This window comes from Tribolium madens, unplaced genomic scaffold, assembly GCF_015345945.1.
Source record: "Tribolium madens isolate multiple individuals breed KSU strain unplaced genomic scaffold, Tmad_KSU_1.1 Scaffold_97;HRSCAF=244;Tcas5.2_LG3a, whole genome shotgun sequence".
Lineage (NCBI taxonomy): Eukaryota > Metazoa > Arthropoda > Insecta > Coleoptera > Tenebrionidae > Tribolium > Tribolium madens.
Genome location: NW_025401069.1, coordinates 13238100 through 13265991, shown reverse-complemented (window position 1 = coordinate 13265991; position 27892 = coordinate 13238100). Strand labels below are relative to the sequence as shown.

The following is a 27892-nucleotide window of genomic DNA, read 5'->3' as shown; positions in this document are numbered from 1 at the left end:
TTTTTAAACTTTTACTAAATAATTGTAAAAAAACATATACAAGATCATTAGTATCATTAAATAGATATAATAAAATGTCAAATGTCAAAAAACAAATGTTAAAATTTTTGACAAATAGAATTTTTTAAATGTTTCTGGTATCTTACCTTACTTGAAAATTTCCTCTGGGGCGCGAGTTCTGGCGCACCTGTATATACCTACATATGTACAGGGTGTTTCAATGAAAACGAGCCACCACAAATATCCCAGAAACTAAAAAAATTTTGCAAAAACGCCAAAATAGGTTAATTTTGTTTCCGAGAGGGACATTTTTTGACGTAATTTTTAAATTATTCTCAGTAACCTTTTAACCCCCACGCACCCCAACTTAAAAAAATTAAATAGCACTACCCTACTTGTGGCACATCAAATGAAAGCTATTTTAACAAGCTTTATACCAAAATTGAATCAGACCATCCATTTATAAGATACAGAGTGTTCTAATAAAAACAAACCAGAAAGAATTTGCAAAAAAACGAAATAGGTTAATTTTGTTTTTAAAAAAGACATTTTTTCTCATAATTTTTTAAGCATCCCCAATAACCCCTTTAACTTTTCCCACCGCAATTTCGTAATTTCAAACCGACTCACTTGTGACAGATCAAATAAAAGTGTTTTTAAGATGTTATTTGAACCTCTTTTCTAAAGTTGAATAGAATTACCTATTCATAAGATATTTGCAAAAGATAAAGTTTTAATTAGTTAATTAGAATTAGGTAATTACTTCTAATAAAAACTATTAAAATAAATTACAACAAACTTACTAATATTGTTATAAGTATTATTGGAGCTGTAACAAACTTATTTTATTTTTTTTATTTTATTGTCAAAATAATCGTATAAAGGACAGGGGGTAATCAAGTTTCTTATAATTTAATGTAAGTACCTAAAAATAGCAATGTAGTTCTTAAGTTCCTTTGTACATACTGACTGCTGAAAGATTAGTTTTTTTGTCGATATTTTGTGAATGTATAGAAATAATTTCATTTTGGACAAAAGCTTTTAAAGAGCAATTTAAGTGTTTTCATTTTTTGTATCATCAGTGGTTGGTGCTATTTGACATTTTAGAGTTAAGTGGCATTGAGGTTAAAGGGTTAGTGAAGGTGCCTTTAAAATTGCGTCAAAAAATGTCCATTTTAAAAACAAAATTAACCTGTTTCGGGTTTTTTTTTGGCAATTCTTTTCTAAAATGTTTCGTTTTTATTAGAACAATTGTCTAATTCAATTTTGGTAAAAACTTTTAAAAAGCTTGTTAAAATAGCTTTCATTTGATGTGCCACAAGTGGGGTAATGCTATTTATTTTTTTTAAGTTGGGATGCGTGGGGGTTAGAGGGTTACGACAAAAAATGTCCCCCTTGAACACAAAATTGAGTCTTTTTAGTTTCTGAGATATTCGGGGTGGCTCGTTTTCATTGGAACACCCTGTGTATTACCCCCGTGGGATACGTACTCGTATGTACCACGTTTACCCTATGGTTGAAAATACGCGATAAACAGGCCCAAATCGTATAATTTAGATGAAATATGCGTAGAGAAATCCAATCATAATGAACTCTTGTTTTTGCAAATTTCCATAATTTGATCTTCTTGCAATTAACAATCGAAAATTACCACTTCCTCGGGTAGTCAAAATTATTCCATCCCGAAATGTGTTGAATGTAAAATTATACGATTGTTGAAAACAGTGTGTTGGTATAAATCATGACGACTTCCTTTCGCTCTTTGATAAGTTGAACTTTCCAAAATTTGCTTATAAAAATCCCAAGGTAAAAAAACAACGAGTGGATGCCCAGTAGGAAATCCTTTACTCAGGCTCATAACGCCGAGGACACGATGTTTGTTTTAGGGCACCCCGTCGAGTGTTTGCCCCCCCATGGGGCCCCAACTCCCCTAAAAGCTTCTCCTTATCAGATCTCCACATGATGACAATTTCAATTCAGTCGCAGAACAAACTAGCCCATTTTTGAGCCCTACGAAGCTTTTCCCCTCTTTTTTCCTCGCGAAGAAAAAGCAAAGAAAGGCGATTGGTGACGTTGCGACTTGATTGCGTGATGTAAATTAAATTTTCAGAACGCTAATGTGGAGTCCGATGTTTGGCGCCTTTGTAATAATTTTGGTACAAGCCATAATATGTTTTTCGTATCGTTCTTGTCGTGACAATGTCTCCGGTGTAAGAATGCGCAATAAACAACCAAAATGATATATTTAAATGCTTCACTTTGTGACGAGGCGGCTTTTTTATGCAGGCAACAACATAAAAATTACTTTGCTACTTTCCGACGAAAACGAGACACTTCAACAGGAAAAAAAGGCTAATTATTACACTTTCTCTACATATGACGCGGTAATAAGTGGACCTGGATTTTTCGGGCAAATTCCAACAAAAATACTACTCATTAAATCATACGAAAAAACGCCTGACAAATTAAGATTAATATAAAATCAAATAATAAATCAATTCCTAAACTGGAAATTTCTTTTGCAAAACATGATTTATAAAGTTTCAAAAAAATTATTAGAACAATTAAAGAGTTACAAAAAAAGATTAATAAAGATAAAAAATAAAAAAATACCTCAATAAAAAAAAAAATTACAAGCTAAAAAATAGCAAAATTTTGAATGTTTCTCGTCTAAAATAAAAACTAATATCTACGAAAAAAATTATAAGCAAACAAGTATTGTTCATTAATTTAACTCTATTCTAATTTAAATTAAAAGTAAAAATTAAAAGACTTACGGCCTGTTTTCGGTCGTCCGGGAAAGGAACATGAAAAAAAAACTCTTTCATCATCTCGGTAAAACACGTAGCTGTTTCTATTGAAGTGATTATTTGCAAATTGTAATTACAAACTTTTTTTCTTCAAAAAACTATCAGTTAATTATAAAATTATTCATCTGAATTAAAATTCCATCTTGCAGCACTTTACGTATATAGAACCTTATATTATGCAGCTGCTTTAAATGTCTTTGTTGACTTTAAAAAATTATAACAACCAAGACATTCTTTGCGTTCGCATGAGTGACTTTGATATGTATGTGGATATCCTGTATTAACTAGTACCAATTCATAAACGTGGGAAATGCATAGAATAAAATAATAAAATACAAGTGTTAAAAAATGATCCCTTTAGAGAGGTGTTGTAAATCTTGCTCTCGTCGAATGATTTATTATTACCAAACGCGTGTTGACACATAAAAACAATGAAAAAGAAAGCGTTCAATTTCCTTTTGTCAAAACCGACGACACGAAAAACGTTGACTGGACATCTCAAGACAGCTTGACGAAACCGCATTTCGGCTCCTGTCGTCACGCAAACTCTTTTCAAAAACAAACACAAAATGACTTCACATATCTATAAATACCATCTATATCTTTATTAAATTACACCCGGATAAATACAGTGTCGTTAAATGAAAAGGCCATCAAGCCCCCCGACCTTTATCTATTTTTAAAGCTCTAACAAGACATAATGATGGATGAGCTTGAAGCCATGGCCCTTAATTTGTGTAAATGTAGTCGATTACTATATTTAATGCGAAACGTTAAACAATTACTGCAAAATGAGCTTTGAAAAATGACAATTACATCGGAAAGACAAATTGCAATATTCACAACTACTAATTTTCACGATTAGTGACTAGAATGGGCGATAAAATTTCACTTCGTTTAGAAGCGTTTAAATAAACAAATTTATTCATAGGAGTACTTAATTATTTTTACGTTGCGTAAATACACGAACACGGGAACTCTTTCAGGAGCAATTGCGGCCATTTTACCTCAACAATACGAAATCGGTGGCGCATAACGAAACACTTAACGATTAGCAAATGAAATAACGGCAAATAAAGCTATTAAACCAAGCACTCGTAATAATACCGTTACTAGAAAATAGACAAAAAAAAATACAACCAATTAATTGGTCGAGGATAAATAAAACTTGGATGTTAAATGAGACAACCTATAATCGGTGGAGTATACGCGTTTAGCTTTTTTTAATTATATTCGTACATTCGAAAGTAATTAAAACAAAATGGATGTGAGTCGTAACAGACGGCAGGCCATTATTAAAATAATATTAAACCGTTTTATAAGCGATAAACCCCCCCAAGGAACTTAATTTTCAAACCGTTGAAAAAAATTACAAAAACACAAAGGTGGTAACATTTATTTTGTTTCAATGATTTATAAAACGAGCAATTTTTCTGCAATTAGCAATTAGAAGGTGTTTTTTTTAAACAACTTATCCAGTGTATGAGAAGTTTGAAAACACCTCAATTTTTGTATTCTTCTTTCTTGCTTTGGCAGTCTAACTACTCTTATTTATGGCAAATAAATTTCAGAATTAGTGTTTTTCCATAAAAGCGATTTTAGAGTAAATAAACATCACTATAAATTTAAAAAATAACACTCTCCAGTTGAGTACATTCACAAAGCAAATTGTACAAATTTGTATTTGTAAATCATGATCTCCAGTATGAGCAATTTTGGCACAACTTTTACATCGCACCTTAAAAATATATTCCGTAATTGTCATATTAACATTTAAATCATCGATAACCTTCAATCTAATTCAATTTTCTTGTATTTTATTTAAAAATTTAAATTTATTTCGCCATAAAAGTTGAAAGAATCGTTATTTATGCTGCGCATCACACTTCCTTGATCGTCCAATAAATTACTAAGATTTGACTGAAACTTGGCCAGTTATAGAAATTTAAGTAAACTTTCACGACACTTTTATGGATTATTAAAAGTTACATTGCTTTCGAAATATTATCCGACATTATTTAATAGCCACAGTTATATGAAATTTAATCCTCGACCGAACAAATGTTAGTGCCAAAATTACAAATGACTGCAAGAAATTGGCAAGTTTAGTAAAATTTTATGTGCTCAAAGTAAATGTTAAAATTACTAGATAAACGTAATTAACAAACACATTATAATATCTAGGAAGATTTATGTTAGAAAATATTTGTCTAAAGAGATCATAAATTATCACTTGGGACGCTTCAAAAATTTAGGAGGTAATTATAAAATAAAATTTTGATATAATAAAACAGTCTTGACAAAAATTGTTCTTGAAATAAATTGGAGAAAACAAACCAACCAGTAGACATGCAAAACTTGAATCAGTAAAGTATGATTGATAGTGTTTTGATGTGACATCGCCTTTGCCAACGTACCGTAAATGGATCCTGAAACAAAACAAAAATAGCGTTAGATAAATCAATTTGGGAAACGGTTAAATACAGGTGGTTGCATTTACGACAATATTCTCATCGGTATCGATGATACAAAAACGTGTGTAATTTTGTATGATTAAATGCATAAATAACGTTACACAACGCAGAGCACATAGATTGCTTGCAGCGTTCCTCCACTATTACCGAGTAAATTAATTCGCACGAAGAGGCGATCACCAAACCGTCCCGAGACGTGGAGAATTGCATCCTGAAAAACTGTGATCGTGCTAAACAGTCGCTCGGGACTTCCACAATTCAGTTTATGGTCGTGCAACCGCAGCTTCCGCCGCTCTGCCTTGTAATCAGCGCAGATCGAACCATTATTGGCAATCAATGATCCGATAATAAACGTTTACTGCACTAGATTGCATGATTTAGTGCAGTGCAGCAGACGCTTAATTCGATCAGCCAAAAACGAGACACTGCCACTTTCGAATAATAAATGCGATTGAATTATTTCAGTGACGGATTTGTGACACCTCACACCAGACACAACGAAAAAAAAATTAAAATTAAAAGACAGGGCTGAAAACTGAAATTGTGTTCGGACGTCTACGTGATAGGTTATTTCAGGATATGATGCGGACAATGAACATCAAACAATCGACATGGCTCTAACTTTCCATTTATTTCATCTATTTTCACAACGCCAAAAACCGCAACGACCATTTATTTCGTTTTCGTATCCGAAAAATTTTAACAATTCAAACAAACAAAAAAAAATAATAAAAGCCCAACAAAAAACAAGAAAGTAATGCGGAAATCAAGAAATTCAAAAAAACTTATTTTTCAAAAACGTCCACATTTTTATAGTACCTACTTCGGTTAATTAAAACAAGTTTACCTATTTTATTTGTCTTTTTTTAGCAGGTTTTTTTTTCAAACAAAATTGTCATCTTAGCTAATTTTAACAAATATGTTTATAACGATTACAATACGGTTTTATTTATATCATTAATAACTTTTTTACGCCAGAACTCGCGCCCCAGAGAAAATTTTCAAGTAAGGTAAGATACCAGGAACATGAAAAAAATGTTTAAAAAATTCTATCTGTCAAAAAATTGAGACATCTATTTAAGGATACTGATGATCTTGTATATGTTTTTTTACAATTATTTAGTAAAGGGACAAAAATTTTGGAAATAAAAGCCACAAATAACATTGAACAGAGTTACAATTTAGGATACAGTTTTCTTGTTTCCTCTTTTAATAACCTATAGCAAAAAAACTTGTAAAATTACTTTTCCAACAGAAATAAATAGTCAAAGTGCAAATTTTAAACCCTCATAACTTCGAAATTTTTATACATATTTTTTTAACACATATTTTTTTTTACATTTTTTCCATGTTCCTGGTATCTTACCTTATACAGGGTGAATATAAAGTATGGAACCAAGCGGTTTTATTTTTAATAATTTGCCTCCGGAAAATAATAATTAATATAAATTAAAGTAATATAAAAAATGTGATCGTAATTTCAGAACGAAATTTTGTTTTGTTTTTGAGTTATGCGATTTTGTTTGTCAAAATTGCAATTTGTGAAAAAATTTTTTTGAAAAAATTAAAAATAAAGCAGATAGTTGTAATCCTTAGAGTATAGCTTTTATGAGAAAAATGATTTTATAGTGGATTGAAATTTAAAAAAATTATTTTTTTTTGTAGAACTCAACAAAAATAAAAGGGAATTTCGAAAAATTTTATGCTTGTTAAATCATCATATTTTTGTAGTACTTTAGCACTCATCAATTAGTTTTTTCAAAAAATAAATAGTTTAAGCAAAAAACGTTTGGTTCTATACTTTTTATTCACCTGGTATGTCATTTTTCTCTGGGGTGCGAGTTCTGGCGCACGCTGTATAGAAATGACCAAAATTAGTCACAATGTAATTAATATTTCGTCAATTTGGCAGAGGAAACAACAATTTGAAAGTCGTTCCTTGATATCGAAAACAGCATAATCCTGATACCAAAACACGGCATTTCTTGTCTCTTGAATCCTCTCCTGTTGTTTTACACGTGTAAAATTTGAGAGTTTGGTATGTTTTAAGTAATGTTCATGGCACATGAATTCTCATACACCCAATGTGTGTGTTTTTCGAGGTGACAGACAACACGAGCCCACCGTTTCTTAGGCCACGATGGCAGCTGCTCGGCTTTATTTCAGTTTAGCACTTTGTCAATGACAACGCTGGGTGCGATAGCGCGCTGTTTTTCGATAGCCGCTGGATTTATTTTAACTCATCTGAAAATAAGGTGTCGACTTGTAGCTTACACATGTTTGTTTACGTGGGTATTTAGGAAGATAAGGTCGACTGTGATTGATTCATTGCCGCTTAAACGGATTCAAATTATAAGTTATGTGTGCCAGCCAGCAGCAGCTCGCAAGACTACTAAATATTTTGTAAAAAGAGAAAAATCGAGGTATTTTACTAGAGAGGTGATATATGACGACAAATGCTAAGTCGAGAAGATAACAAGTATATTTCTTTTAGTTGAAACACTGGAAATAACCGAGGGGATTTGTGTTACTAGACACGCTACAAACAATTATTTTCTGCATCTTTTAGTTATTTAGTTTATTAGATGTCATCGATATCTAATACGAAAAGACGAATATCCGGAACAGTGACACATGTCGGAACTGGCGCCAGTGTTGGACCCTCAAATAATTTATTATGGATCAACACACCCACAGGACACAAGAAAACCCCAAATGGAAGCCCAAGACAATTTGTGAGACAAAAGTTTAATTGTAAGGAAAAAAACAGAAATTCGATCCAAATCTATTTTTTGTAAACACTCCCGAAAATAGCTGTCCTTAAAATAAGTCTTTTCCGGACTCAATAAAATAGTACATAAAATGGTTATTTTAGGTACAGTCGAACAAAATGAAAATGACGCCTCAATAAACCAGCCCCTGCTGCTGGATCCGACCCTTCTAACCGGATGGTAAATTATCGGATTGCAAACTTGACGTAGTTTCAAGATAAATTCCTCTAGGAGCCGGTTTACAAAAAGCGAAATGAAAATCTAATTCAGAATTAAACTAATTCGAATTAAGTTCCCATTTATTTTGCATTGACAAACGTCAAATTCTTTTTTTTTGAAGAAAATTATGCATTAATCATGACATTGAGGAAAAAACAAATCATTATTAAGTTAATAATTTTTTTTAACGGTTTTTTTCAAAATAAAATTAAATAACATAATTTTTGAACGAAATAGGCTTTCTCTATTTTAAACTTGATTTTATGTAAAACCACAAATGAATTAAACCATCATTGTTCATTTGCGAGAAGAAGGTTTAATTCCACGTGTGCCTTTACCGCCATTTATTTTGCATTGACAAACGTCAAGTTAATCGCGAATTAATATTTAATTGCGATTAACACGTTTTGTAAACCAACCCTAAGTTTTCTATTAGTTTTATAGTTGTCACTGAAAACGAAGCAAAATTATTTATTTAATTAAACCAAGAAAAAAACGGCAAATTATTTCAAATATTTTAGTTCTGCTACAAAATTTGTTCTTTAATAACTGTAATACTTTTAAATTAAATAAAAAAGTTTAGTTTTATAAACAAAAAATCTAACAAAAACCATTTCTTAAAGAAAAATACTCATTAATAAGAAGATAAAATTTACAACAAAACAAATTATTATTAATGTTATACATTTTTTTGATAAACTGTATTCCAAAATTAAATTAAATAACATAATTTTTGTACGAAACAGGCTTTCTCTATTTTTATGTAAAACAATAATATTTTAAATGATTTATAAAATAATTTTATTTTGAAAAACAAACAAAAAAACAATTATTAAATTAATAATGATTTGTTTTTTCGTCAATGTCATCATTAATGCATAATTTTCTTCAAGAATTGATTGTTAAATTTTTCACTAAAAAAATTACATTTTCATTTAACCGGCTCCTAAAGGAATTTATCTTGAAACTACATCAAGTTTTCAATGCGAAGGGTCGGGAGGGCATCCACAACAGGGGGTGGTTTACTGAAGCGTCATTTTCACTTTGTTCGACTGTACTCAGTAATTTTTTTTTTAATTAATAAGAGTTGTAAATTTGTTTTTTTAGGAGCTTTAACAAAAAAACTGTATTTTAGATCCTTGTAACAAAAATAACCATAAAGCTATTGAAGCTTCATAGTTCTTTACTTTCCTTGTAGATGTTCCCAATTAATGCCTTCAAAATTTATTCCTACTTGTAAGAGACCCGGCCGAATCAGATAAATGGAATAAAAAGCGTATAATCAACCCAATACGATGGTAGGTATATTTAGTTCTGGCCGTCATGTGGTGTGAACAGGAAATAGAAGCGAGGGTGTCGTAAATCAGGGTGTAGGTGCGCGAGGCTAATTGGGTCCCGTCTGGGGCTGGCGCCACCGCTCCTTGGCACTCCCACAACATCCCTAAAATTTAAATCCGCTGACCAAAACCCCGCATGACCTCTTATAAATTACCACTACTAAAACGACGATCAAAAAATATAATAACAACAACGTGGTGGTGGCGCTTTCATGTGACGCTGAAATTAATCACACTACATACGAGTATGATTTTGTCGACACGAATAATTTACATAAATGTTTAATTTAAATTTTATCACCTAGATTCGAGAGAGTGTACGCAAAAACACGAAAATCATGTCAATAACCCGCAAATCCAGATGCAGGCACAAAACTGTTAATTGATCAATCATTTCTGTAACGGATGTTTGACTCTTAATGTTTCATGAGAATCCGACACCTGCTGGTGTCAGAAATGGGCTCCGATGACACGTTTTTTTCTCCTTTTTAGACGTCCCATGGAATTGATCTTGATGGAGACGGGCATCTTACGCTTAATTAGCTACATATGTTAAGTATTTTGTTACAACTCGTTTATTTTTCATTAAGTGTAACGCTGAATGGATGTTTTTCTCAGAATCGATGTTACATCTGTAACTTTTTTGCCAACGCCTTAAATATAATTCGGGCGCTTTATCTACATACACTGATCGAAAAAATTCCCCCAAGTGCGAGTAATTTAGTTGTAAGTTTTAATTACTGAATTTTTCAAGTGAAAGCAATAAATCAAAAATTTTGTGAAGCATGTCACAGTTATCGCCTCACCTACAACACGACTCCCAGCAGGAGGTCTAGTCCTACGATTAGATCTCATGCGAATTTAAAAATCTGGACTACGTATTATTTAAAATTCGTCTCTTGTACATGATAATAATTGCTTACGTGCGAAATTACAAAAATTTAATTAAAAGATAGCACAAGAAAAATTCGTTCAGCTGCTCGGCTCTGGTAATTAACAATTTGACCGACGCTCGATCTGTTTATTATTCAATAAGTGTTCACAAAACATATCATTACCATGTAACTATTTGATACCTTGAGATTTTATTGCGGATATTATATACGTTTGAGTCGTTAAAACGCCATAATTAAAGAACGTTCAAATATGTATCTTAATATCTCAAGTAATAAATTGGAATGAATTAATTCAAAAATTTGTAAGTAATTAACTGGTATCTTTATGAGCAGTATTATCATCAACAAAATTGACATTTCTCAAATAAAATAAAATTTTGTCAAGTTTATTTAAGACCCTTTGCCCGAGTCAAAATAGATATGAGGTTCCCATAGACCGGTAGAAATTTTGTTAAATGAGCCCAATAAAAAAAGCATAATGGGTAGTTTTGTAGTCTTCACGGGTAAGTAATCGCAGGAAATTTAGCTTATTACCTATTAAATCCAAGCTTGTCGGTACGGTGTTAGCAGAATTGCAACATTACTAGAGGTTCATTAGCAACCTACATAGCAAAGCTGCCTGATAAATGCCAGTTTGTCCCGGAATGATTTATACGGCCATGTGTAACGCAATTATACACTAGTCGAAGATTTAATAAACTAAGAAATCGACCGGTGATTTATAGGTGAGTCGGTTGAAAAAAAATCGCGGAATGCGTTTGCAGTTTAACTCGGATTTTTGTTACGCTCGATAAATTAGTTCTCTTTAAAGTTAAGTGGCAGCTCGCCAGGTCTTAATGCTGGGGATAAATAACTACCGAGTTATGCTGTTAAGATATACTACGTGTCCTCCTCAATGAATTTCTAGGCAGCGCGAGAATTTCAAAATATTGCTACATCCACTGAAAATACAACCTCCGTCATGATAGCGATATTAATGAGATTCTAAATTAAGATGACTTTTTACGCTTTCATAAATTTTCAACACCACGAAAAAAACATTTTTTCTTTAACCTAAAGCCGCAAACTGATTTTTCTTTCCAAATTTTGACATCAAAAAAAATTCAGTGTTCAATCCAATTCCATTATATCAACGTGAAAATGATAACTCTGCAATGATTTACGTTTTTTGTTGGATTAATAAAAAATAGCATTGTCTATCAATTAGAAATTCTGAATATAATTGTGTACTACTTTCTTTCAATTTTTACAAAAATTGCATTTAATCCTAGCCCAAAATAAAATAATCAGGAAAGATTACAGGTTATAGTTGTATTCTTTAATTTCGCAAATTTTCGAAAATTGTTTTACATTTATATATTTCAATAAATTTGGATCATTTTAAGGCAATCTGAAAAACCTTACCAAATCAAGTACAAAAATCTTCGTTTACAGCCAAAACTACGCTATTTGAGCCAATTCCAAACAATTGTGTTCATTTAATCGATTCAAGTCAACAAATTTTACAAAAAAAAATCACAAAAATGGACGGGGACGGGTTTTTGCCAAAATAACCAATTTCCATCAATTCCAAACGATTTATTTCATTTTAAAGCAAAAAATTCACTAAAATCAAACGATTTTAAAATAATACATTTAAAAATCGACGTGTAAAAGCGGATTTATTGGACTGTGGTAAAAAACGAATAAGTCTAATGTCTAAGTACGACTCCTACTAAAGATGGCTTTGTAGCAAAAGATAGTTTCAAAACAGATGTTATTTGCGCACTCAAATTTTACATTTATTTACAATTTTTATTACCAAGGCTCGAATTATATGCACGAAAAAATCGTAAAATATGCGCATATACAGGGTGCGCCAGAAATCACGCCCCAGAGAAAAATGCCATATAAGGTAAGATACCAGGAACATGGAAAAAATGTTAAAAAAAATTTATCTATAGAAATTTCGAAGTTATGAGGGTTTAAAGTTTGCACTTTGACTCCATTTATTTCTGTTGGAAAAATAAAAATAAATAGATATAACAAAATGTCAAATGTCAAAAAATAAATGTCAAAATTTTTTGACATAGAATTTTTTAAACATTTTTTCATGTTCCTGGTATCTTACTTTACTTGAAAATTTTCTCTGGGGCGCGAGTTCTGGCGCACTCTGTATTTTAAGAAATACGCTTCAATATATGCCAAATATGCAAAATTTTGAACAATAAAAAGTCAAACGTTTTTTGCTTAAAGTATTAATTTTTTGAAAAAACTAATTGGTGAATTATAAAGTTCTATAAAAATGTGATGTTTTATCAAAAATTAAATTTTTCGAAATATTTATTTTGTTTTTGAGTTTTACAAAAATATTATTTTTTTTTAAATGGCAACCCACCAAAAAAAACATTTTTTTCATGAAGGTCATGATCTAAGGGATTACAACTATCTACTTTGTATTAAATTATTTTTTACATATATTGCAATTTAGACAACAAAAATCGAATAACTCAAAAACAAAACAAAATTTTGTTCTTAAAATAAGATCATTTTTTATATTANCAAAATTTTGTTCTTAAAATAAGATCATTTTTTATATTAGTTAGTTTATATTAATTATTATTTTTTGGAAACAAATGATTTAAAAAAAAACCGTTTGGTTCAATACAACTTAAAAAGGAAACACTCAGCAGGGTACTAATTTTTTGAGTTTGGCTTACGAATTAACGGTTGTTTTCTCTTTAAAATATGTCATCATATATCATTTTTCATAAACTGTCCAATTTTTAACTTGAACTGAAATTTTTAATCGGAAATTAGTGATTTGAAGAAAATATGCACAAATATGCAATATTTCAAGCAAGTTGACAAAATATGCATTTTTTATTTGGCTTATTTTAATTAAAAAACATTAGATATGCATATAAAACTTACAATTTTGTTGATATACCCTCTTAATAACAAATATGCATTTTGCATATAATCCGAGCCTTATTTATTACTTTGATAAGCTTTTTTTACGATTTCAAATTTTAAACGAAACCTTTTTTAAGTTTTAGAGAAAAGATTCTTGAATTTTTCAGAAAATTAGATTAAACAATGTTTCATATTCTTTAAAATAAGACGTGTCAAGAGCGTCTGTTGACAGAGCCCACCTCTTGGCACTTTTCGCAACTTTATGAAAAACGACAATCCACAATCTGCCATCGAAAGCTCTGCCCTTCTCGGCAGCGGTCATTAATATCGACAAGTGATTAAAATGTTTGTCTAGATATAATAAAGTGTACTACGCTTTCCGCGACCGCGAATAGTGAAAAGACAAATGAGACGAGACTCAGATGCATTCCGAAAACGAGTGGATGGTTCGGTAATTTGTCTGCGACTTGCGTCGGAATTAAGTGCTTGATTGAAGGGAGAGAGTGTTTAGTGTGACGTTGCGCTCACAAATAACTCGAGCGACCGCAAAATGAGAAATTTGTCGAAATTTTCCAATTTGCTTTCACAAGAAATATTCCTCGAGATGGTAAAAATTTCTATCAACCATAATATAATTATAATTAAGCTTCCCTCTTTTGTTCTTGACCGTCGGTAATTTATTAGTGGTGTTACCGTGGGCCGTGTAAAAACACGATGTACAAACGTCATCAAACTGTTATTTATTTATAGTTAATGCTAATTAATGCAATCCGAGAGCATATCGGGCGGGAGGATCAGCGAGCCATTGTTTGAAGGATCCGTCGAATTCCTTTGTCGATGGAGAAGACGACGCTCGGTGGTGGCCGCTGCACACAAGAACTCGATTCGTATCTTCCGCAATTTCCTCGAAGAATTAACGATGCGAAGTCGTTTTTTAACGCTATTAATTACAAAATGAATATTATCTACCTGCTTATGCATTTTACTTAAATCTCAATATCGAAGTGCAGAGATTGTATGTAAATTGCAACGACTGCATACCAAATTTCGATATGACTTGCAACAAGTGACTCACAAAGACACATTAACGTTTTCACTCTTCACGTCTACTCGCAGCGCAATTAAAAATAAACAAACAACTATTTTACTACTTTAATCACCTTATAAACATCAAACAAGAAAATCCACTATTGTTTTTAAATTAAGAGTTCTTCAAGACAGACAGGATCAAAACAACAAACGTTATTTAAAGTTTTTAAAACGGATGGACAATATGGAAAACAATAAAAATTATAATATTATTTCTTTAAAATTATAGTAGACTACATTATAAAAGCTTCAGATCGAGAACCTCCAGAGCTCAAGGGGTGTAATATTTCCAGGTTTAAATACTATTTTATTCACTATTATAGATTTTTTCAAATATCTAATTATAATGTAGTTCTGTCAAAGTTAACGCATTGACATAGTTGCTATAGAAACAAATTGAGTTTTTGATATTTGATGCGCTCGTAACCTTGCTTATCTTTTAGAAATGTAATGACAAATTTCTCCACCTCCAAAAGTTTAGGAATCGGTATACCTAATACTAAGGCTCGGATTATATTTTTGATTAAAATAAGCCAAATAAAAAATACATATTTTGCATATTTTGGCGACTTCGTGCATATTTTAGGAAATATTGCATATTTGTGCATATTTTCTTCAAATCACAAATTTCCGATTAAAAATTTCAGTTCAAGTTAAAAATTGTATAGTTTAAGAAAAATGATCCGATTACAAAATATTTTAAAGAAAAAACAACCGGTAATTCGTAAGCCAGACTCAAAAAAATTAGTACCCTGCTGAGTGTTTCCGTTTTAAACTTCGTTTTATAAGGTATCAAAACAAGCGTTTTTTTTTAAATCATTTGTTTCCAAAAAATAATAATAATACAAATTAAAGTAATTTATAAAAAAAATATATTCTTATTTTAAGAACAAAATTTTGCTTTGTTTTTTGGGTTGTTCGATTTTTGTTGTCAAAATTGCAATTTATATAAAGAAAAATAATTTTTAATATAAGGTGGATAGTAGTAGATACTTGTAATCCTTTAGATCATGACCTTATGAGAAAAATGTTTTATTCTTCGACACTGTCAAAATTTAGGATTTTTCTCCCGTGTAAGGAAGTTTTGACAACTGTTTGGCATTTCTCAATACGAAACGTCAGATTATTTTTGACAGATTTAAGTTATTATATATATTATATATTTAAGTTTTAGCCTTATTGAGTTTAATTCGAATTCGAATAAAATCTTGTATTCAACTCGTTTGAGTGTACACTCGTGGTTTAATAATCCACTCGGTGAAATAATCAGTCCGATTTACACTCAAACTCGTCGAATAAAAAACTATTATTTGATAGGTTGCTATTTAAAAAAATTAATGATGTGATCTGAAAAGTACAGATTTCTTAGAAAGGCTTACCTAATTAATAGGTTATTAAAATGGCTTGTCTGAGGTAAAACCAATTTATTTATTCTCTTTCGTTCATCGTATGCAGTAAGAACCCGAAAATACAAAGTTTAGTATACTCGAGGATAATAATTTATCCGAACTTTGATTTTTTTATTGTTAAAAGTTGCATATTTGGCATATATTGGAGCATATTTCTTAATAACTTGTGCATATTTTTGTGAAAATACGTGCATACACAGGCTGCGCCAGAACTCGCGCCCCAGAGAAAAATGCAATATAAAGTAAGATACCAGCAACATGGAAAAAATGTTAAAAAAAATTATCTATAAAAATTTAGAAGTTATAAGGGTTTAAAGTTTGCACGTTGACTATTTATTTTTGTTGGAAGAATAATTTTCCAAGTTTTTTTTGCTATAGGCAAAAGGAAATAAGGAAGCTGTATCCTAAATTGTAACTCTGTTCAATGTTTTTTGGGGCTTTTACTGGCAAAAATTTTTTTTTTACTAAATAATTGTAAAAAAACATATACAAGATCATCAGTATCATTAAATAGATATAAAAAAATGTCAAATGTCAAAAAATAAATGTCAAAATTTTTTGACAGATAGAATTTTTTAAATATTTTTTTCATGTTCCCGGTATCTTACCTTACTTGAAAATTTTCTCTGGGGCGCGAGTTCTGGCGTACCCTGTATATGCGCATATTTTACGAATTTTTCGTGCATATAATCCGAGCCATACCTATTACTAAAGTGATTGAGAATAAAATTTTTTTTTTTTGGAAAAATGATTTTTTTTTTAAATTTAAACTTTTAAAAAATTATAATTTAAATTTGAAAAAAAAAAACATTATCAAACATGAAACTACGGTACCTGCGAGATGACCTGCTGTAATTAAAGTTTCTGAAATTTTAATCAAAAAATTCAAAAAAACCTATAAGAGCTACAAAACATTTATTTAAATTAAGCGCTATCGTTAAAAAGTTGTGGTATACGACAGGTGCAATTTTCGCAACCTTATCCTAGATCCTTCCTGTTTCATAATTTATTGGATATATAAATTAATGCGTGTTTTAATTAATAAACATAACCATATTTCTTGTATAGTTTACAAAAAGTCAAAAATTTTAAATTAATTATTCGCTAATGCATTAAACAACATAACTGAAATAGTTGTTTTCTTTTGTACAACATTTTGTGTTTATAGGCGATAAATTAGATCTGTAATAAAAATATAACACGCATTCACTTTGAATAATACGACATGATGATTATAATCAAAACAGATATAAAATCATTTATAATATTATTTAATAACTCGACTGTCAATTTAAATAAATTGCAATGACATGTTTAATTTGACAATAAACTCGAAAAAAAAATGTAATCTCTCTCGTGCAAAGAAAAATGTTTAGAAAGTTGTGGTAATTACAAACCATTAAACTTTTTAAGACGACACAGACTTATGTAAATCCCACTAATGTAGTTAATTTCGTTGTGGAAACTCGCAGGGCGTTAGGTTAGAACAAACACGTTTGAGTTCTCACAGACTTTCGCGGTAAATCTGTACCGGAATCCGGGAGGTCGTCAGCGGCCGTCGCATTGCTTTTGTAACTGCCGACGACATATATTTTGTTTACCAAGTGCCAAGTGTCCTAAGTAACCCGACACGGCCTCATCAGAAACGCAGCAACCCGACATCAAAAATCCTGAAATTCTACTTCGCAGCTACTAAAAGCGGAACGCTTTGAAAATCTCAAAAAGGTAACGGCAAGCCATCGCACGTGACAATTAAAGATTGACACACGACAAAAAATATGATCGAAAAACTCCGGTTTAAAGTGCACACACACACACACAACATCCCAGAGGTTGACTTTAGAAATTAACTGAAACAAAAATCTTGCGGGCAAGCCAATTAGCTCTAGATAATGGACTTGTTAGAACTGTATCCTGTGACAACAGTAGCATGAATCCTGAACATTCAGATCGCCCGGGGTTAAACCAAAACAATGAAATAATGACAAACCAAAGAAGTACAAAATGGCAAACTTCTCTTTGAGTTTGTTAAAAGTCAAACGCACCGAGCTTGTAGGCCTCGGGCTTTCAATATACTCTGTTCACGAACTTGGGGTGTAGTTATTCGGTAAAGTTGGATAATAGTAAGCTCGACGGAAATTCCAAATTTTCTAATTAATATACAGCAAGGTACAACGGTTTAGTTGCCTATTACCCAACCACACGTGTTATAGTCACATACAACGCTACCGAAAATTCAAAATTCTAACAAAGGTAGCGAGAAATTTACGTTACAGAAGGAAAAAAATATTATTAATTATCAAATTATATTAATAACAAACTAATTAAAGAATCACACCTCATGTAGAAATTATGACAATTCCTAGTTGATATTATTGACAATAATAATGACCGTTTTATTTATTAGCCTCTAAAGGGTCACGTTATGGACACTATAAACAGTATCATAAAAGTATATATGGATTATAACTAATTTAAGATAGAAATAAAGCCAAATGTCTATTTAATATTCCATGTTTTCACAAATTAAAAAAAAAACTGAAAAATTGCATGTGGTTATCGCCACACAGTAAAAAATTGATGAATCTAAACATACACTATCCTAGTGTTATCAATTAGAGTTGTTAAATAAAAGTAAAACTACACTAGAAAACTACACTAAAAATCTGTCAGTGTTTATCAACTCTAAATTACTCTGTAAATTTAGCGCCAAAAATTTTTTGTGGTTTTCAGTACTATTAAGTGTAAATTCACTCTGGATAGAGTTAATTTACAGTAGAATTACAGCGAACTTCTCTAATGCGCATGCTTAAAAGTTGTTGAAGTAAGTATACAAGGTGGTCTGGAAACGATGTAATTCTGGTGAAACTATCAAATTTTTTGGAAAATAAATTTATAGGTGTGCAATGGCTATAAAAATGGTATTCAAAAAATTTTTTGAATATGAATTAATTGTTTATACTTACGCGATAAATATAGTAACTTTTTTTTAAATGAAAACCTACCACAATTTTTTTTTAGACAACGAGCTTGTTACAAGAACTGTTGCCATGCAAAAATTTTTTTGTAAACTACACACTTTTTTGTTAAAAAAATATTTGACTTACAAGAATTAAAGAATTTTTTTGAGTAAACTACCAGTTTTTTTTTGGAAATAAATTAATAAATGTTTAAAGGTTGTAAAGGAGCAATGCCAAAATATTTTTTATTTTAATTAATTGTTTAAACTTTTGAGATTACCATACTAATAATTTTTTTCTTAAATAAAAACGGTTTTTAATTTATTGTTTTACAAAGATATGTTTATGTATAAATAGTGATACCTCAGAAAAGCAGATATTTTTGTAACGAAAAAATGGAAAACTGCATTTTCTGTCGAAAGACTAAATTATATTATAAGGTAAGAGATACAGATATTAGTGCAACTTTTGACATTATAGAATTTAGTTTTCTTTTATACAGGCTGTATTATAAAAAACGCCCCAAGCCATGATCTCATTACTTTTAAAAACGTTATAATACTTTTTTTGCCTAAAGTTGAATAGTTTTTTATTATCAATTGCTTGTCTTAGATACAATGAATAAAAATGTTCTATTCTTTCCACAGCTTACTTTATTTAGTACATATAATTTTCAAATTGCCTAAAATTAAAAGTTAGTGATAAATAAAAGTAAGTGAGCTTGTTGAAAGACAATTTAATGAGGAATCCAAAAATTATAAAATATACAGGATGTTACATTTAAAAAAATAAACTTAATGTCACTTCCGGTGAAACAGGAAGCAGAATTAATTGAGCATCTATGCCAAACAATAGATGACAAGAAATTGTTCAATTTTGTTCTAAGAAGTATGGTCATATCTTTAAAAATAATGGAGTTATTTATGGCTTAGGGCGTTTTTTATAAAACAGCCTGTATAAAAAAACCATATAATATATCACAATCATTTTCCTCTAGTGCATGGTTTCTCGTTCCGAAATACAAATTTATTTTTTAGAGTATATAATTAATTACTTCTATGTTATCGGTAATAATAATAAACAATTTATTTAAAAAACTGAATAGAGTTTTATTCAAATTTACCTACAACCTATAGAGTTTGAAAACTTTTGACACCATACACTATGTAGAGTTACATTTAAATTTCCCACCAAAACAGTAGTGCTCTTCAGAGTTTACAAAGCACTATATAGATTTGCTTCACTCTAAAGTATAGACTTATACACGGTTAATAAACGCACTAAATAGTGTTATTTTATTCTATTCCTGACGTCTTTAGAGATTAACACTAATGGTGCTATTCTGTAAAAAAAATAATTGCTATAACGCTATAACTCTTTAAGCTATCGACTATAAGTAAAAATCGAATTCTCTAAGGAAATATTTGTCTATACCTAAAATTCTATAAGCTTAAAGTCTCTATAAAGTTATGGCGCGAAAATTGGTAACCGTGAAGATTTATAGTCTCTATAACGATATATTGTCATAGTAACAATGTCAATCCTCAATAATTTATTATAAATACTTCTCTCCGTATTTCGCCAGTAATGCTAATTTTTGTTCTCTTATAATTATTGGTATCTTGTAAACTTAATAATCGGTACATAGTTCAGTGATGGATCGCAACAACTTTGCACTAATTGCAATATATTTATTGTTAAATGAAGAAGAAAGAAGGTTGTGGACAAAAATGAGCTTCTTACTACAAAAACTTTAATAAAAAAGAGTGTCTATTCAGAAAAAAGTTATTTTGCAAAAGATAAAAGCAGGTTTTATGAAAATCGGCAAAAAAAATTGTTGAAATTTTATTGAAATGAACTCAAAGTTGATGCATTTTCCAAATTCTCCTTCGGCGTTAGTTTCAAAATTGTTACTTTTTCAGCTCGTTCTTCAAACACAGTGCAAGCAGACCTACTAATTTAATTGCGTTCTTTCTCTTTGATGTTTATGTTGTATTCTCATCAATTTCTTACTAAAAATTAGAGAATGTTTAGCAAACCTGCATTACAAATTGCGTCTAAATTTTAGCGGTGATCTTTTTCTGACTTCTGCTTGCACACTTTTCATCTTCAAATTTCGAAAAACTGTTTGGGATACCCAATTTGTCCCCTTTTTGGTGTTTTCATTTCTAAATTTTTTAGACAATTTTTTCGCTAACGTTTAATGACATTTTTTTTTATTAAATCAAAAATTTGAACTGCCAACTTCCTTTATTAAAATTACCACAAATGAATTTATTAGGAACTGTTTGACATTTTCATTTAATAAAAAAAACAGACTTTAGGGTGATTACAGCGCTATTACTCGAATGTTTACATAGACGCTTAGAGAATACCAATTTTGATACGATTCTATAAGGACTTTAAAAAAATTATATACATACAGAGCTCTATTAGCTATGGAATATACCAACTTATATAAATCTAGAGTTAAAAAAAATACTCTAAATAGATGGACCTGTAGGTATAAACTAGAAATAAGAGTTATCTAGAGTTCATTATTTGCACTACTTTTTTTACTGTGCAGAGTGCCATATTTCATACCTACCAAACTACCAAGCTACAACATTTGCTACTTAAACTTTCCTGTTGTGTATTCTGTAGTAATATTCAAGAACCATCAACATCTTGTCATTCTCAATTGGCTATATCCGCAGCTTTAGTGTCAATATTTTTGTTTGCTTCCTGCGGACGAGCTGTGAACATAAATAAAACTCCGGCCGGTGTTCATCTTTGATGTTGTTGCCACTAAAATATCTCAAGTTAGAGAATTTCGGTCTTGTCTGAGAAATCTCGATGATTATTATGAAGAGATTAGCATCAGTTAATGGTCGATCGGTTGCAACGATTGATTAATAATACATGTGAGTATCGTACAATACGAGATAAGCCGCTCGTTCGCCTCCAAATACGTTCCAATACAAAAGCAACATTAATTCAGCAAATATTAACGAAACAAATTCGGAATGAAGCTGCAGCCAGTCGGTCGCAGATTAAGATCGCATCTCTTGGATATTTACCATAAATTTCGCGGTCTCTTTCAGGCTTTGATTTGTATGCAATTAGTTGCGAGAGATATACGGCGGGCTCGGCAGACGGCCGTATTAACATATCCTCGAGATCGCCGCTCGGAGACGACGACAACTGTCGCATCTTCTGCGTCCCCAGGGAGCCGCCCCGTCGAGGCCTCGGCCGTATTAATTAGTGGGTGCACGTCGGTCGCTAATTGTAAATTTAATTAAAGACTTTCTTAGCGTTTATCTGATACAGAATACGTTATTCTCTCCAAGACACGGTAAATCGTACAACGCTTAGCATTGTTTTTCTTGTGGACGCGAAAGCGTTTTCGTGTCAATTTAAACTGACAATAAGTCACACTCTTTACTTTTAATAGTTATTACCGTTTTGCCAACGCGGATAGACAATTTATTACCGTCAATTTCGACGACTGCCACCATTTAATTCGACGAAAATATTTAATGTCACATCAGTGGATATACAACAGCTGAGACAAAAATGGGGCTCGAGAACCCCATAATACATTTTAACTCGACAACCTAAGTTATTAATGTTCAAATCAGTGTTACTATGTTTGTAAATAGTCGAATTCCAGGGCAATTTATATATTTAGCAGCAGATTAATCTCTTGTCGCGTTCCTTCAACGAGCCGTTTTAATCACAAGAGATTTTCTTGTCACATCGCACTCTATTGCTTAAAAATATGTTCAATAACGTATGTCTTTCTTGAACTTTAATGCGAGGGGATATATTTTCTCCGCTTTATTGCTCTTTTCATCTCAAATGACAGAGAAGAGAGATTTAACCTAACATCAACGAATCGGGGTTATTTTGAACAGCAATTAAGTAGATTTTTTCATAATTACAAAATAGTTTTTTAAAAAGCCAGTTAAAATTCATATAAAAATAGACAAAAGTACTCGTACATATATATTTTTAGAAAAAATTTAAATAAATATCAAAATATCAAATGAGCTAAATGTTTATGCAAAATATGAGTATACCTCGAAAAGCATACGAAAAGACAGAAAACCTAAACTCTGGACTTTCAAAATTAGCAGCAAAACAAAAAATACCACTTTATAAAATAAATACGAGTTATTAGGATCTAAAGTCTGTTTTTTGTTAAATAGAAATGCCAAACAGTCTTAACGTTGGCATCACTAGTAAAATTCATTCATGGCAATTTTACGGAAGTTGGCAGTTCCGGTTTTTTGAATTAATTTGAAAACTATGTCATTAAACGTCAACAGAAAAAATCGTCTAAGAAAATTTAGAGACGAAACACCAAAAAAGAAACAAATTCGGTACACTAACAGTTTTTCGAAATTTGGAAACAAATAGTTCGCAAGCAGGAAGTTAAAAAAAGGGCCCGTTAAAATGTAGACGCAATTTGTAATGCAGGTTTGCTAAATATTCTTAATTTTGAGCAAGAAATCGACAAGAATACAAAATAAACATAAATGAGAAAGAATCTCGGAAAAAACGCAATTAAATTAGTGTCTTGTGCATCGTTTTTTGAGAAATGAGTTGAAAAAGTAATAATTTTGAAACTAAAGCTGAAGAAGAATTTATAAAATGCATCAACTTTGAGCTCATTTCAATCAATTACACAAAATTTATTGCCAATCATCATAATACCTACTTGTATTTTTGCTAAATAACTTATTTCTGTATATACATCCTTTTTCTTCAAAGTTTTTGTAGCAAGAATCTCATTTTTGTCCACAACATTGTACTTACTTGCGGTTTGTTTCTGTCAAAATTATTAGCACTGATTTCTGTCTTTAGACCTTAGGTAATGATGCCTGTCCTCAGGTATTCAATTATAGCGCTTTCAAAGAGCAAACAGGCACACAAGATTCATAAAAGTCAAAATTTTGACAACATCTCAATTGGAACACATAACCATAATTTTTTAACAAAATTTCTAGGGACAAAAACAAAGAACAAACAAAATTTGAGGCTATGGAGACAAGCTGCTACCAATTTTTTCACCAAAATTTTGATTTGGTAATTTCCATTAAAAAAAAACAGACTTTACGTATATTGAAAGTGAGTACGAAACAAGATTAATAAAACATTGTTTTTAAACTTTTAACAAGGCCGATTTGATTTGTAATCAACTAATCATAATAATCAATTGTACTTTCTTTTTGTCATTTAAAAATAGAATTACCTTGTTGATAAAGTCCTGATATTTGCAAAATTACTGTTTACATTTCTTAAAAATTCCTCAAATATATTCAAAATCCTAAAAGAAGACAAAAAACTTGGCGATTTTGTCATTAATTTTCTAATTGGTAATACTAATAGCTTAATTGTAGTTAAGTTAATACAGAGTTAACACTTGAATTCGCTTTCTATAAACACATCTGTACCTACTTAGTTTTCAAAAATACATACTTTTTAATTTTTAAGGTTTATTCATAAAAATTGTAATTCTTGACAAGAAATCCGTTGGCTAATAATTCTGAAATGTTAAATATTGCGAGAGATCTAAATCTACTAAAAAATGTGCAAATTTCGTTAATTTATGAAGATTAAATTTTTTCTGATATTGAATGAATTCCATGTAGGTAATCGTCGCCGCTTGTCTGAAATGCGAGCAAAAACTATTCGCCGTGTGTGGCAGCGGATTATAATAATCAGAATTAAGCTGATCGCGTCTTCTCTCTAGTGACATCGTGTGGTGGACAAAGTTGGTATAATGTAGGCAGGTCTTCGACAGTTGGCAACTCCTTATCAGATGTTATAATGAAGGGTGGAATATTTGGTCCGTTAAAGGATAATACTGTTCGTTAGTGTGGTATCCGATTAGTTAAGATTATCGCCCGGAATATTCGAAATTCTTCATCACAACTTAAAGGGAACAATATCTAAATTTAATCATTCTTAGATAAAAATCGCTTGCCATTTATTTGATGATGTAACGGTTGGTTATTGGAGGTATAATTATTGCAGCACATCCCAGATTGTTCATTACATTCCCATTAGATAAGGCAATGTTAAAATCGAATTTTTCCATGTATAGCGCGATTAGATCTGAGCAGTTACTTGAACCCACCGCTTGATTAATTTGCATTCTATTTAGCTGAGAGTCGAAAACGCTACCACTTAATCATGTTTACTTTCCGTAAATAATAACGTACCGCCTCTCGATTTCCATTGATAAAAAATCGATAATTTATCGTCGGTTATCATGTGCTCTCGGCAAACAGAAGCTCAAGACGCCTCTGTTGTAAACTAGCGGTCTGGTCTTCAAATCGTCCATAAATTAAGTGTTTCATAATTGGTTTTCAGCATTGTAATTAAATGTCTTGGCGCGGGGCAATCGTGATTTATATTAGATTTATCGGCGGCGGGTCCAGACCGGCCCCTACCTCTGATGCTGTAAACAAACAAGCGACATGCTCGATCACTATCACAGGACACACGCACGCGAAAGGCCGAGGCGCCCCATTTCCCTTCGAGGATCAAGACGCATTTATCATTGGTTCATTTGTACGACGGCCGCAAGCAGGAAAGCAGACGCCGTTGCGGCCAACAGTACTAAGACGTGATGAGAGAGACTTTCCCAGAGGATACCTAAACCAACAACAGTTCAAACACAAACTTTACCAACGCCAAACAATTAACCCATATTTTCAACAGCGAAAAAAAAAATAAAAAAAAACAATAATAATACCCACAATTCTTTGTTACAAGCAGCCAAAATCACCAGAGATAAGACCATATTTCTCACCGGCCGAAGAGTCCTATTAGAAGTTAAAATTTTGCACTATATATTTTTATATTAAAAAAAAACAAATAAAATTTGTTCAAGTTCATCTACAGGGTGTTCCATTTTTATTGTTACAAATTTAACCAGATGATACAATATTCAATTTTAAGATATAAGGGAGCCACGTCCCTTGAAAGGGGTGCATCTTTTAATGGATTTTTTCTAATATTTCAAAAACCATCGTGGATAAAATTACAAAATTTGGTATAACTGATAACCTTTATAAACCCAAATGAATTCAAAATAAAATTTTTACTCAGGGGGGTTTAGGGTAAAAAGTACTAACTATGTTGGCGGTTGGTTTTTGCCACTTTCAGTCACAAAACTCTAAATTTCATAGTTTTTCACAAAAAAGAGGTCTCTTTCGTTTTTTCGATAAAACTTACCGTTTTTGAGTAAATCAGTTTATAATTTGTCTTACAGACCATAAAGAGAGTAAAAATTAAAAATTAAATTTGTTTCACCGTTTAAGGGACCTGTAATTAAAAATTTCGACACTGATCTTTAAATTCGTTCAGGTTTTAAAAGTAATCAGCTGTACCAACTCTTGTAATTTTATCTATTCTGCAATAGTGAGAAACCCCCATTAAAAACGCATCTCTTGCAGAGGGTGTAGCTCGCATATACAACATTTTTTGATACATGTTCGCAGGAAACTTTTATCTTAAAATTGAATATTCTATCACCTGTTTAAGTTTGTAACAATAAAAACGGAACATACTGTATAATAATATACCTAAATATACTCGTAAAATACTATTTCTGTCCCAAAAATTAATTTTTCTGTTAGTTATTCCGTTATGAAGAAATGCTAAAAATCGAAGAAAGCTCTAAAGCCTAAAAAAATTAAAACTTGAAATTTCTTGAAGAAATACTTGGAAATTAAAAAACACGTTTTTAGTTTAGAAAATGTTGAGTGACCTGAATTCTGATTTAAAATTTCTAGTCTAATTTTTATTTATTTTTTTTTTCAAAAATAGTTAAATTTTAATTTATTTTAAATAAATTGGTTTTTACATAGATTTTTGTAGTTGCGTTTTTTTCTTTTATTTAGATTCGTGAATTAGCAAATTTTCAGAGGTCGCAGATTGAGACTGCTGGTGGAAATCGGATTTTTTTAATAGCTGTAATAATTTTCCGAGTAGATAACTTGTCTCAGATAACATAACTGTCCTTATTACAACTCGTAGTAAACCGGATTTTTTACGCAACAACACTCAAGTTATTAATCATCAGTGTTAGTTGTAATGTGATATTTGATACAAAACTTTACATATGTATCGTCTTGTTAATTTTATTTTCATTGACACGTCACACGGTATACATCACATCAAGTGATGAGTTTGATTAATTAATTCGCTTTACATATTAATTTCCATTTTCTAACAGTGATTAATATACACACCTAATTATCTCCCTTGTTGATAATTTTGAGTGATTATCTTAATAAAAGAGCTAATGGAAGCGTAATATTTTCCCCTCAATCACAAATCTTGATAATTCGAGGGTTGTTTTTACAGTAAAAACCACTCGTTAGCAACAAGCCAATAACAAATCGATGTCGAACAGAGTGCCATATATACAGGCTGCGCCAGAACTCGCGCCCCAGAGAAAAATTTCAAGTAAGGTAAGATACCAGGAACATGAAAAAAAAATTGACATTTATTTTTTGACATTTGACGTTTTTTATATCTATTTAAGGATACTGATGATCTTGTGTTTTTTTTTACAATTATTTAGTAAAGGGACAAAATTTTTGCCAATAAAAGCCACAAATAACATTGAACAGAGTAACAATTTAGGATACAGCTTCCTTGTTTCTTCTTCTAATACCCTGTAGCAAAAAAACTAAATAAGTAAGGTCAAAGTGCAAACTTTACACCCTCATAACATCGAAACTTTTATAGATATATTTTTTTTAACATTTTTTCCATGTTCCTGGTATCTTACCTTACATGGCATTTTTCTCTGGGGCGCGAGTTCTGGCGCACCCTGTATAAAATGTAATGCTGAACTAACAGCTAAACGGCTCATCCGACAGGAGAACACGGTGATCGATTCCCATTCGTGTCGTATTATGTCTAAGCATGCTATATTTTTTCGCATATTTGGATCGAAGCGACATGTAAATGCACTTACGGTCGACCGGGGCCGACCTGACAGCCTACAAGAATGCACTTATGCAGAACAC

At 31.2% G+C, this 27892-nt stretch overlaps 1 protein-coding gene across 2 annotated transcripts in view; it reads right to left on the bottom strand.

Annotated features, from left to right (window-relative positions):
- The window catches only part of LOC123014261 (ankyrin repeat domain-containing protein SOWAHC), a 49731-nt gene that overhangs the window by 6245 nt on the left and 15594 nt on the right, over window positions 1-27892 (bottom strand). Inside the window, exons 5-6 of one of the 2 annotated variants that reach the window (XM_044413284.1) lie at window positions 5228-5239; window positions 963-965 (exon numbers count right to left, since the gene is read on the bottom strand). In XM_044413284.1, coding sequence (XP_044269219.1) covers window positions 963-965; window positions 5228-5239 — 15 coding nt within the window. The remainder of the gene's footprint in view (window positions 1-962; window positions 966-5227; window positions 5240-27892) is intronic. The other variant, XM_044413285.1, reaches the window with a different exon arrangement.